The 13015-nt window shown below is 42.3% G+C and overlaps 1 protein-coding gene across 1 annotated transcript in view; it reads left to right on the plus strand.

Annotated features, from left to right (window-relative positions):
* The window catches only part of PPP1CB (protein phosphatase 1 catalytic subunit beta), a 54821-nt gene that overhangs the window by 20676 nt on the left and 21130 nt on the right, over window positions 1-13015 (plus strand). The window contains exon 2 of the mRNA XM_053306329.1: window positions 12585-12716. Within this exon, the coding sequence (XP_053162304.1) occupies window positions 12585-12716 (132 nt within the window). The remainder of the gene's footprint in view (window positions 1-12584; window positions 12717-13015) is intronic.

Consider the following 13015-nt stretch of genomic DNA (forward strand, 5'->3'; position numbering starts at 1 on the left):
TTGACCCACAGGCGCCTGTTGATCTTGAACGGGAAGAGGGAGAACTTTCTGAGGAGGAAACTACACCTGTGCCGCCTATTTCTGCACAATTGTTTGCTACTAATGATTTTGATGTATTGTTATCTAAGGCTAAACACACAATCAATGACGTGGCTCCCTCCACCGCCATGCAGACATCAGAGCTGGATCAGAACATTTTTCCCACAGCATCAACAGCCCTGTCCTCAGTTCCCTTTCCAGATCTCTTCAAACAGGTATTGTTGGTGGGATGTCAGCAACCAGCATCCTGTAGGCCTATCAGTTCTTACCCAAGGAAGTATTACACCTTTTCTCAGGAGGCTGCCGCCCTCCTAGCCTCTCCCCGTGTAGACCCCCCATCGTTCAGATGGTTTTGGGGACCCTCATGAACACGGAGGGGCAGGAACAACTTAGAACCATAGAGAGGAGGAAAGTCGACCTCTTATTAAAGAAGGCACATGAAGCCTCTGTGACCGTGGTCTGCGCAGCCTCTGCCAGCTCCATCTTCACTAGGGCCTCGGTCCTTTGGGCCAAGGAATTAGCTGCCCTCCTTCCACCTGCAAATGTTAAACTTAGACAGGGTCTCAACAAGATGGCTAAGGCTGCTGCCTTCATGGCAGACTCCAGCCTGGACTGCGCCTTGCAGGCCTTTCAATCCTTCACCTTGGGGATTGCAATACATAGATTTATCTGGTTACGGAGCTGGCAGGTAGACCCAAGTCCAAGGTTTCTCTCTTATCTTGCCCTTATTCGGGGACTAACTTGTTTGGTCCCTCACTCGACCCAGTGTTAGTCAAGACAAGGGATAAAAAGGAGGCCATGCCTTACACTAGGAGGGACTTTAGGCTTTCCTTTTGCCCTTCCTCCTCCTTTCGCCCCCAGCAACACTTCCAGAGGGCTCAATCCTTCTGCTCGGGTGACTATAGGAGCCCGGGCTTCAGGCAGGCCCCAGTGGAGGCCCCGCAACAGGGGGACATACAGGAACCAAGGTGGCCAACCCCTCATCTTCTCAGAATAAGAAGCAATGACACTGACCACATAAGGAGCGGGTTGTCTCAGTTCACCATCACCTGGATGTCCTCCACTCAGGACCGGTGGGTGCTGGTTACCATTGCTACTCTATAGAGTTCCTATCCATGCCCCCCGATGGCTACTCTATAGAGTTCCTATCCATGCCCCCCGATGGCTACGTGGTCACCCCACACTCCAGGAAGCCAGAGAAACACCATCAAATGAACCAGACCATTCGTCATCTACTGAAGATTCAGGCCATCGAACCCATGCCCTCAACACAAGACTGCTTAGGTGTCTATTTGCTGTTTCTGGTTCTCAAGAAAGATGGAATGTGGAGACCCGTACTGGATCTGAAGCACCTGAACAGATTCTTGAGGAAGCAGAAATTCAAGATGGAGTCCCTGCGCTCCATCAAGGAAGCCATCCGCCCAAACTACTACTAGGCATACCTCCACATCCCCATCCTCCCTGCCCACAGGCGTTATCTCCGGTTCATGTACAATTCACAGCAATTCCAATATCGGTCACTCCCCTTCAGGCTGTCATCCACCCCGAGGGTGTTTACAAAGCTCATGGTGGCAATAGTAGCACACTTGCAACAGCAGGGGGTGTCTAGATGACCTGCTGATCTGGTCTTCATTTTTCCATCTGGCCCAAGCTCACGTTCGTCTTAACGCTCCAGTGCCTAAACGACCACGGCTTCAGGGTCAACACCGGGAAGAGCCATCTCCACCCTTGCCAGTCCCTACAGCATCTTGTTGAAGCCTGACCCCACATTCCTCCCTAAGATCAACTCTCTTTTCCATCGCTCACAGAACATGGTTCTTCCCTCCTTCTGTCCCAACCCTCAGCATCGCAGAGAGAAGCTCTTGCACAACCTGGATGTCCGCAAGGCACTCAAGGCTTACCTCACACACGCACCAAGGATTGGAGGCTCTCAGAGTCCCTGTTCATGTCCTTCCAGACTATGTCCCTGGGGCAGAAGGTGTCAAAGGCCACCCTGGGGAATTGGATAAAGGCTTGCATTTGGTTGACATATGAAGCGCAGCACCTTCCAGTTCCAGAGGGGATCATGGCCCACTCTGCACACAGCGCAGTCACTTCTGCGGCCTTTGCCGCCCATGCCTCATTGGGAACTATTTGCAAAGTGGCTACCTGGTCCTCAATCACCCCCTTCATACCCCATTATAAGATTCAATCCTTCTACTTTCCTCAGGAGGCTTTTGGGCATATGGTGCTTCAGCAGGTGCTTTGAGGACATCCTCTGTCCCACCCTATGTATCAGGCTGCTTGGGCATGTCCCACTTATGATGAGATCCATTCCAGGGGAGAAAGGGATATTGGTCTTACCTGTGAAGGGTCTTTTTCCCCTGGAACTGGATCTCATCAGCCCCTCCCGGATGTCCTGCCTCTTTTTTCCTTGCTGATCTATATATATGTATAAAGTTGGGGATCCGCCACTTCTTCTGGGATGGCGGTCATTTTTGGGTGGTGGCAGCTCTCGGAATAAGTCATAGTGAACCCTTCCCTGGTCACTTGTCTCTCTTCCTGTTATCTCTTTTTTCTTTCTCCAATATTGTATCAATGATTTAGCTATCTTCCGTACTGCAACTCTTGGCTACATTCCGGAACTGGGGGTTGGAGCCTCCAGTGGGAGGAGCCAGCAGTTTGAGTTTCCTGCCTATCTCAAGCAGGTGCACTACCAGATCCCACTCATGATGAGGTCCAGTTCCGGGGGAAAGGACCCTTCACAGGTAAGTCCAATGTCCCTTTTTGTCTCCTGTGATATTGTGTGTGGTTTTGTCCCTTATTTCTACTGGCTGAATGTTCGTTTTTTAAAGTGAAGTAGCTAAGACTTTCTAGAATCTTTATTATAGTTTTGGCCATTCTCAAAGCATTTTATTAGTCAAAAAAGAAGCAATCTTTTGAACACAAAATGAAGTTATTTCAGTAAAGTTAGTTGAATATTGGATAGTCTCTTTCTGATTATGCTTGGCAGGATTCTCAAATACATGAAGCAGTTATCCAGTTATCACTTCATTTCACTTCATATGACTGTACTGGCCATATTTTAAGTGACGAGGAAGCAAATTTTATAGTATGCCAGCTTGTAAGTGCTTGCAGTGCATTGGAGATCTAGAAATTTGAAGCTGTCTGTGGTTAGCACAGCTATATTCTTCTTAACAGGTGAAGCTGCACTTAGATTTTTCAGTTAAAGTAGTTCTGGAAAATGTCATTGCATTTAACTGATTTTAACTGAGGCAGTTTTATCAGTTGTGTAATGACTTGTATAAATTACATAGTTGGGGCAGGGCTTTATGATCAGAGAGGTTACTATTTCCTATCTTCAGTTGTATGTTACTGCAGTGGCTCCTAATTATGGCTTTGGTGGTCCTCACTAATGTATGCCTTGGTTTGTCCTGGTGTCACTAGACCAGGAGACTGAATTGCTTAAAATCCTTGTCTTGATGGCAGTTTGGGGATCTCATTTCAGTTTTAATTTTGGTTATCTGTTTGTTTGTCTCCCTTGCTGTCCCTTTGGCACCTTGTACTATGGGTCAATGTAGCTCCTTGTTCTTTTCATTGAGCTCTGCTTCATAGGTAAAAGCACGGTCAAGCAAATGAATGGTCTTTGTTTTTCCTTGATTACACAGTAGTTCTAGACGTGTACTAGGAAGATTACCATAACTACCTCCTTGCTAGTCTTCCATTTTGGCTAATTCTAGTCTCCTTGCCCCCATTAAACTGCTACTGAAATGATTCACCTTCCTTGTTGCTCCAACCACTTTGACTCCCTCTTTAATCCCTTCACTGCCTCCCAGTCTTCTCCTGGATCTGCACAAGCTCCTTGTCCTTTCATTCAAAACCCCTTGTGGTCTTGCCTCTCTTTACTTCTCAGTTTTCTCAGCTTTACTATCCAAAGTCTCTGGCTCACTGAAACATCTCTGCCTTTCTTATCTTGCTGCCCCTTATGTCTCCCAAAACATTTGCCTAATGCCCTCTCTCATGTGCTTTAAAACCCACCTTTTCCGTGAAGCCTTTGGGAGGACACATTGATCCCTATTCACTAGTGTAAAGAAGCTCAAGTGCATGTACTTGAAATGCCTGCATATTTTTTCCTTGCTTACCACTTCTATTTCCCTCACCATCTTTTGCTTCCCCTGTGTTGATGACTTAATTGTAACTCCTCTGTGTACCTGGATGATGCTATATAAATAAGTACTGCTGATTTCAGTGGAACTTTTAAGTCAGTCTGTTTAAACCTCCAACCTTTAACTGCACCTGTCATAATCAACCTGATATTTAATGACAGATGCAATTTTGAAGCACCTGTCAAATTTTGAAGCCACAACCTCTGCCCCTGCCGTGCCCCCCCCCCAGTTGGTGGTAGAGAGGGAAGAAATACATCTAAATATTTTAGAAGTGAGCAGTATTACTACTTATAGGACTTTCTCCATCACAGTTTTTAGACAGCATGTGAAATCTTGGCTTTTTACCCAGGCTTTTATGATTGTGTCTACTGCTGCTGCTTTGTATTTTGTATGGTTATGTTGTACTTGTATCTTAAATCTTTTTAGTCAGATCTATGTCTTTATATTCTAGGTTAATATTTTAACTGTGTAATTTTTATAGTCTTGTGTTAATTTTTCTGCATGAACCACCTTGGGATTCTTTTAATGAAAGGCAGTATACAAATTTAACAACAAAATAAATAAATAAACCTACAGATACACAGTGTAGAAATGGTGCTGCAAGCTGCTACACCTTAAGCCAAACTGTACATTTTTGCCAGTAGGAAAAAAGTTAAAAATAGAAGCCATCAATATTGCAGTAAACAAGACGACAACTTATTTTGGTAACAGTGTACTCCTCAGCATGTACATGGCAATTGAAGAAACTTTTTAGAGGGAATTGCTTAGAAAATAGCCCTGTAGTATAATTTGGGAGCAGCAATAAACTTGTATATGTAGGTAGATTTCATAATGCTGAACTTTTCTTTATACTCATACACAAACCACAGTCCCACATATGCAGTTGCCTAGGAGTAAGCTCCACTGAATTCAATTGGCATTTCTTCTGAATAAACATACATAGGTTGCAAGTGTCATAGTATTTGTAGTCAACATAAGCTATCTTGAACCTGTATTTTATTTATATTCCACTCCATCTCCATAAATAATACATCCTTGAAAATACTAACATAACTAAAGTATTTATGTAATCAGAATAATTGTCTGAAAGATCTATATTTGCTTCTGAACTTTTACTTTGAGCTTCATGGACTTCAGAAAATGGAAAGTTTCTATGAACTGCAACAAGTTTTGCAGTTCTCAGAAGTTTTATTTCTTGATATGTATGTGTAGTTTCAAATATCCATGTGTTCACTTGATGCAGAAGGTGTGCTATCCTGTCACTTTTATAGTAGAAAGAATATGATTCGCAGGCCTCAGGCTTGGTGAACTTAAGCATAAATAAAATGCAGGTAAATAGCTTAAGATGCTGTGTGTTCTGCAACACTGCTGTATGTTGTAGCAGTGCTGTCACTGATGTTACCAAATGCCTGTATCTAGGCCAACCCTTTGACAATCTGCCGGGCTCTTCTGTCACATGAGGGGAATGATTTCTGATTACTCTCCCTTCCCTCTGCACTGCCCAGATCCTTTGGATGGGGTGGACTCTACATGTAATAAATAAATAACTGTGCCTCCCCAAGTTATGTCCCTGAGGGTTGGGGGGGAATCCTCATGGACATAATTTTATTTATTATTTCTCTGTGTAAACCGCCCTGAGCCATTTTTGGAAGGGTGGTATAGAAATCGAAATAATAATATTATTTTGGGAAGCGTGAGCAACTGCAGAGGTAAGGGGTTTTTTAATGTCAGAAATCTCCCCTTTTGCACAGCAGAAAACCTTGGCACATTGGCGTGGATTTATTCTGGATGTCTAGCACTATATTTGAATCTTAGATCTTCTAGAAGATTTGCAGTATTAGCCCAGTAGATGTAATAGTAGTAATTGTTACAATTAATGGTGTAACAACCTCAGCTTAACGCACTAGTTAAAAAAATGTTTCTCTATGAAAAGGAAAACTTTCACAAGTAGGAAAAATTGCTCCCATTTTTGTATGTGGGGCTTCATACCTCATTTAAGAACAGGTGCTTATAGCTAGCTGTGCATTAACCAACTAGCTTATCTGATTAGGGTATTTATTTACTGATGTTAGATGGGGTGGGGGATTATCACAGCAGCTGGTCTTTTCCTTCTCATTGCCCATTATCTAAAATCATAATTGAGGAAACACCCTTGGTCTGTGTTTCTGTCTAGGTGAAGGGGAAAACCCCACATAATGGTAGAATAGTCATAGTGGTGACTTTAATGCTTGGTGGTATTACAAATGGTGCAAGTTAAGGCTACTCTCTCAGCCTTGCTCTGCACTTAAAAGTTTCTGCAGCAGTCAGCTTCTGTGGAAATCGATATTAGTTCTTGTGATATTTGTTGTTGAGAATACCAATATAATTTGCCTAATAAAGTGAGCAAATAATTCACAGTAGCTAAAAATTATCACAATGAATCAACAGAAATAAAGGGCCTTTTACAAGCCACGCCTTCAGTGATCAAGACTTAGTGCATTGTGGTATGTTAAAGCAACACTTCTGAATGGCTGCTGGATTTCTCTGTTATGGCATGTTGCATCAAACAAGGAAACTGAGGATTTATGTTCCTAAAGAGCTTGTTGCTTGTCAAGCCTTAGACACGTCAACTAGGTTGTAACTTTCTAGATGATACTTGTGCACACAATCCCACTTCTACAGACCCAATCAGGCAGCAAACACGTGAGACTTATTGAGCTCTTGGGGGACTGCATTTGACTGAGGTTGTAAGTTGTGCAGGCCTAGTCTATGCAAAGAGAAATGAATTGACTCGCATTGCTGGGCACTAGAGCAAAATTGTAACTTAGGAAGTGTGACTGGCATGCTCCCTCCAAACTTTTCTGCATCTGCTTAAAACTTGGCTGTTTCAGTTTTCCTGCACCTTTCAATATAACAAACTGGTTTAGATGATGTTTTTTCCTGTGGTCTGGAACACTTTAATATTGTTCGTTACTGTTTCTTGCCTGCTCAGTATTTTTGAAAACTATGTCTCTTCTTTCTTCATTTGTATTCAAGGCAACTTAAAACATATTAAAATAGACAGGTGCCTGGTACAAAGAGCTTATAATCCAAAACATTTTTAAGGGTGGGAGAAAGGGAGAGGTGGCAGCTTCTTTTCACTTGCAGATGATAACTAGCTTAAGCCAAAAGCTTCATGACAAAGATAGACCTTGAGGTAGTTAGTTTATAAAGCTATAATTTGTTTATGGTGTTGATCAGGCAAGCTCAAATTCAAAAGTAATCATGCCTCCTAATTGTGGGAGATTCTTTAGTAAACTTGTCACTGCTAACCTTAGAGACTCTGTGGTATATAGCCTATGGTTCCAATTAGAATTGAAGAAATATAACAGTGCAACAACTTGACCTGTAGGCTTTGTAAAAGTCCACAGAATTTGACATCATGTTGCTTGAACCAGAGATGTACAACTGAGGGAGGGCAGGATGCCTTTCTGTCTTAAGGAGGTAATTATTAGACCTCTTCTGAAGAAGCTTGCATTGGATCTTTCAGAGTTAAGCAATTCTAGGCCCGTCTCCAAACTTCCATGGTTTGGTAAGATAATTGAGAGGGTGGTGTTCCCTCAGCTCAAGATAGTCTTGAAGGAAGCAGATTATCTAGATCAGGGCTGCTCGACTTTGGCAGATGTTGGCATACAACTCCCATAATCCTTGGCTATTGGCCATTGTGAATGGGGATTATGGGAGCTATAGTCCAAAACCAGATGGCGGGGGGCCTAAGTTGAGCAGGCCTGAATTCTAGTCTCATTTCAAACTGGTTTTTGGGCAGGCTGTGGAATGGAAACTGCCTTGGTCAGCCTGATGGATGATCTCTAACTGGGAATTGACAGAGGAAGTGTGACTCTTGGTCTTTTTGGACCTCTTAGCATTTTTTGATATCATTGGCCATAGTATCCTTCTGGGTCACCTGAGAGAGTTGGGAGTGGGGTACTGCTTTGCAGTGGTTCCTCCCCTACCTCTTGGCCAAATTTCAGATGGTGTCATTTGGAAATGGTTGCTCTTCTAAACATGAACTTTTGTATGGAGTCCTGAGGGGTTCCATACTGTGTTCAATGCTTTTTAACATCTACATTAAACTGCTGGAAGAGATCATCAGGAGATTTGGTGCAGGTTGTTATCAAATCTTTCTCCATGTCAACTTCATCAGGAAAAGACATAACCTCCTTAAATGCCTGCCTAGATGTAGTAATGTACTGGATGAGAGATAGCAAACTGAGAATGAATCCAAATAAGATGGAAGTACTTACTGTGTGGTCACCTTAAGTGGTGCAGCAGGGAAATGCTTGACTAACAAGCAGAAGGTTGCCAGTTAGAATCCCTCCCAGACTATGGGAAACACCTATATCAGGCAGGAGCAATATAGGAATATGCTGAAAGGAATCATCTCATACTGCGCGGGAGGAGGCAATGGTAAACCCCTTCTGTATTCTACCAAAGGAAAATGCTTTTCCCTCTCACATAACACTAGAAACAGGGGGTTATCCCATGAAATTGATTGCAACGAAATTTAGGACCAACCAAAGGAAGTACTTTTTTACACAAAACACATAAGCAACAAGAAGTAGTGACAGCCAACAACCTGGATGGCTTTAAGAGAGGTTTCGATAATTTCATGGAGGAGAGGTCTGTCAGCGGCTACTAGTCGGAGGGCTATAGATCATAGGATGCCTCTGAATACCAGTTGCAGGGGAGTAACAGCAGGAGAGAGGGCATGCCCTCAACTCCTGCCTGTAGGCTTCCAGTGGCATTGGTGGGCCACTGTGTGAAGCAGGATGCTGGACTAGATGGGCCTTGGGCCTGATCCAGCAGAGCTGTTATGTTCTTACGAGACATCTTGTTGAACTCTGTCTAAAAGCAATAATAAAGTGCATTACAAATACAGACAGTCTTTCCTGCCAGTAATGTGGCATTGTGTATTAGCATCTAGATGAGGCCTGGGTTGGATATCCTGTCCAGTGCCACTGCAATCAATTTCAGGAGCTGGAGCCGAGGATAGTGGGCAGAAGGGGTTCTGCTGTATTTACCAAGCAGGTAAAGAAACCATGTATCATACCTTGCACAGTCATTCCAGAGCTGCATTATTGTCTGCTAATGGAAACCCCTTTTCTATGTTGTACCCAAATTGAGCACTGAGGCTAAATTCTACAGACCCTGGACCTTGGTTTGCGTCCTGGATCTGTTAACATCGCACTACTATATAGAGCACTGTTTGTTAAAATGTCAGTTGGTGATTCTGGTGGCACAGCGGGGAAATGGCTTGACTACCAAGCCAGAGGTTGTCAGTTTGAATTCCTGTTGTATGTTTCCCAGAGTATGGGAAACACTTATATTGGGCAGCAGCAATATAGGAAGATGCTGAAAGGCAGCATCTCATACTGCGCAGGAGATGACAATGGTAAACCCCTCCTGTATATTCTACCAAAGACAACCACAGGGCTCCGTGGTTGCCAGGAGTCGATACCGACTCGACAGCACACTTTATCTTTAGTATACATTTTGGGCATCCCAAAGCTCCAGTGCAAATGAAGAATGTGACCAGGGTAACTTGTGTAGCTCACTCTAGTTAATAAAGATGTCACGCAGTGTACATGTTTGCATTTGCTTTATAAGGACTCCTCCCCACCTCTGTCTGGGGAAATTCGGTTTTCTGGGGGAGGGGGGATTCCTGGCAGAGTTGTCTTGCTGTCAGCACCCATCCCTTGAGGAGGTAATATTTGGCCTGGGGCTAGGGGACAGCAGTTGGTTACCCTTGCCTATTGGGCATTTATTACCTAGTATATTTTTGCTTTTATGACTGTAAACCTTTGGGATTAGCAAAGATTGGCAGTAGTGCTAGTGGTTGTTTTGAAATAATAATAATAATAATAATAATAATAATAATAATAATTATTATTATTATTATTATTATTATTATTAACTCAATTTCTATACCACCCTTCCAAAAATGGCTCAGGGCGGTTTACACAGAGAAATAATAAATGAATAAGATGGCTCCCTGTCCCCAAAGGGCTCACATTCTAAAAAAAACACAAGATAGACACCAGGAACAGTCACTGGAGGTACTGTGCTGGAGGTGGATAGGGCCAGTTACTCTCCCCCTGCTAAATAAAGAGAATCACCACTGTAAAAGGTGCCTCTTTCCCCAGCAGGGGAAATGATCTATATATCTTAATGGATGGATATAGTTCTCAAGAAGGTCAACTTACAGAGCTGAGTTGATTGTTTCTCTCTAGTTAAACATTGTAATATAGGGTTATCTTGACTTAAGCAAAGATGTGGTGATATGAAGGTACTTCATATATTTAGGGAAGGTACTTCACTGTGCTGTATCAGCAGTTATGACCACTCTGTCCAGATTTACTATGTTGATTATGCTCATAACATACTTCTGAAAAAGTGGTACATGAGATGAGCCCCATCCACATGACTAATAACAGCTTGCTTGTAACAGGGAATAGAATCTCTTGCTCTAATTTATCGGTTGTTGCCTGGCCTGCTGTTTGGCTCTGTAATGGAAAAGGAAAGATTGTGCCGTCGAGTCGATGTCAACTCCTGGCAACCACAGAGCCATGTGGTTTTCTTGGTAGAATACAGGAGGGGTTTACCATTGCTTCCTCCCTCAGAGTATGAGATGCTGCCTTTCAGCATCTTCCTATATTGCTGCTAACCGATATAGGTGTTTCCCATGGCCTGGGAAACATATCAGGGGATTCGAACTGACAGACTCTTGCTTCCCCGCTGCGCCATTAGCTGGCTGAACAACTCTGAAAATCTGTGTCTCTTGGTTTGTCTTTTTCAAGAACTATCTGTATGCATTACAGTAATTTCCTTTATTTAAACGTGTTAATAGTGTTGGATTCTAAATCCTTCTTCCTGAATACTTAACAGAAATGTTTGCCATTTAATTTGTATGATGTGTCAGACACTAATTCTACAAATGTGCAAAGTATTCAGACATTTCCAGCTGAACAGAGAACTGAGCTTTCCTCAGCCTACTTCTTCAAAAATGTTATCTTTGTATAATTACCTTTTGGTCATATACGCTCCTAAACCTGAATATATTGTTGCTGTGCTGATCATCCTTCCACCATCTATAGCAGACTCTAAAACATCTTTTTTGAAAAGAGAGTATAGAAATCTATATTCTGTATTTTTCAAAGTTAAGTACTTTCAAGTCTGTCTTGCTTCAGTTAGGAAGTTAAGCACGTGCTTGACTGTGACCGACTTGTACTCAACATTTCAAACTTAAAATCTGTCAAAGATAACCATAATATAGTTTGCAGCTTTATGTCGTCATCTGATTAGACAGAAGGTTCTGAACTATTGGCATTGCAAGAGGCAATAACTGGTCAGACGTGTGATACCTCTCCCTAAGGTCTATATATGAAGGACAGGAGGGGAGATGAGCTGAGCTCTGCTTTGTGCAGTGATGAGCAGTGATGTGGGACCCTTTTTCCAGAACAGCAACAACTATTCGCTTCCCCATTTTAATTAGCCATGGGTGGGGGTGGGTGGGGTATCCTGTGGGCTTGAATGGTTCCCTTCAGGGGAGATCTCTTAGCCCTCTCCAAGCAGGACAACAGAGATTGTTGGGAGGAGTGGCTGCTTTTTTTACTGTCAATTCAAAAAGTGCTTCAGACAGACTTTCATCTTTCAACTCAGTGGAGAGACCTCAGCATTATAGCACCCAAACATTTGTGCCATCAGGGCATATGACCAAAGCACCCCAAAAGAGCTCCAGCCAAGGGGGAAACTGCATTAGCAGTGCAACTATGCTGAGGCCCTCTTTCTTCCTCCAAGCTCAGCAGTCCAAACGGTTCTCTTCTCTCCCACTCCTAGGAGCACATACAGCAGTCTCTCACAGAGCTTAGAACACAGGAGGAGGCAAGGGGTTTCCCTTTTCTGATGCTCCAGTTTTTTTCTGATGACACTTTGATGCGTTCGCTAAAATGAAACTGAGAATGGTCACTGGTATATCAATTCTGAAATGATTAAAGACCTATGCTGAGTTAGAAGGCTACTGTTTAAGCTTACTCTTTTTCCTTTGGACACCCGATACAGTCTTTGTTGTATACTTTGGACATAAATTGCATTTTGATCATCCCTGTGTATATTAAAAGTGTATATTAAAACATATCGGCATTAGTGCAAGATGGAATTAGTGCAAGAGGGAATTTGGGCCAATTCAAACTTAAAATCACAGTAAAACTTCTTGTATGTAGATGTTTATCTGTATCTAAATTCATTATGAATTTAACACATTTCAGCATGATATCATTTATAAATGTTTCAGCAAGGTATTTACTGTTTGAACCATAGTTCCATTCTGTTTTCCATGTTTTTTAGATTTTATAAATTTATAAGCATTAATTGTCTGTCTTTCAGTGAGAGGATGTCGTCCAGGCAAGATTGTGCAGATGACAGAAGCTGAAGTTCGGGGCTTGTGCATAAAATCACGAGAAATATTTCTTAGCCAGCCCATTCTTCTGGAACTAGAGGCACCACTGAAGATTTGTGGTATGTGCTGATGATTGTTTAATGGTATCTACTAATGAAGGTCCTGTAACAATGAATTTTTGACAAATTAATTTTTGACAAATTAATCCAGTATATTTGTATGTAATAGAGACTAGTAAAGAGCAGCAAAATCTTCTAATGTAAAAAGATGGCCTCCTTAAGCTGCGATGTTGTAACTTGTTACACTTTGAGTAATTTATATAGTAAATACTCATGCCAATAGTCTTATGTTCAAAATCTATTACTCAGAAAAAATGTTTCTGAGTGTATATTATAGAATTAATCATGGATTTATTCAT

The sequence above is a fragment of the Hemicordylus capensis genome, chromosome 1, assembly GCF_027244095.1.
Source record: "Hemicordylus capensis ecotype Gifberg chromosome 1, rHemCap1.1.pri, whole genome shotgun sequence".
Classification (NCBI taxonomy): Eukaryota; Metazoa; Chordata; class Lepidosauria; order Squamata; family Cordylidae; genus Hemicordylus; species Hemicordylus capensis.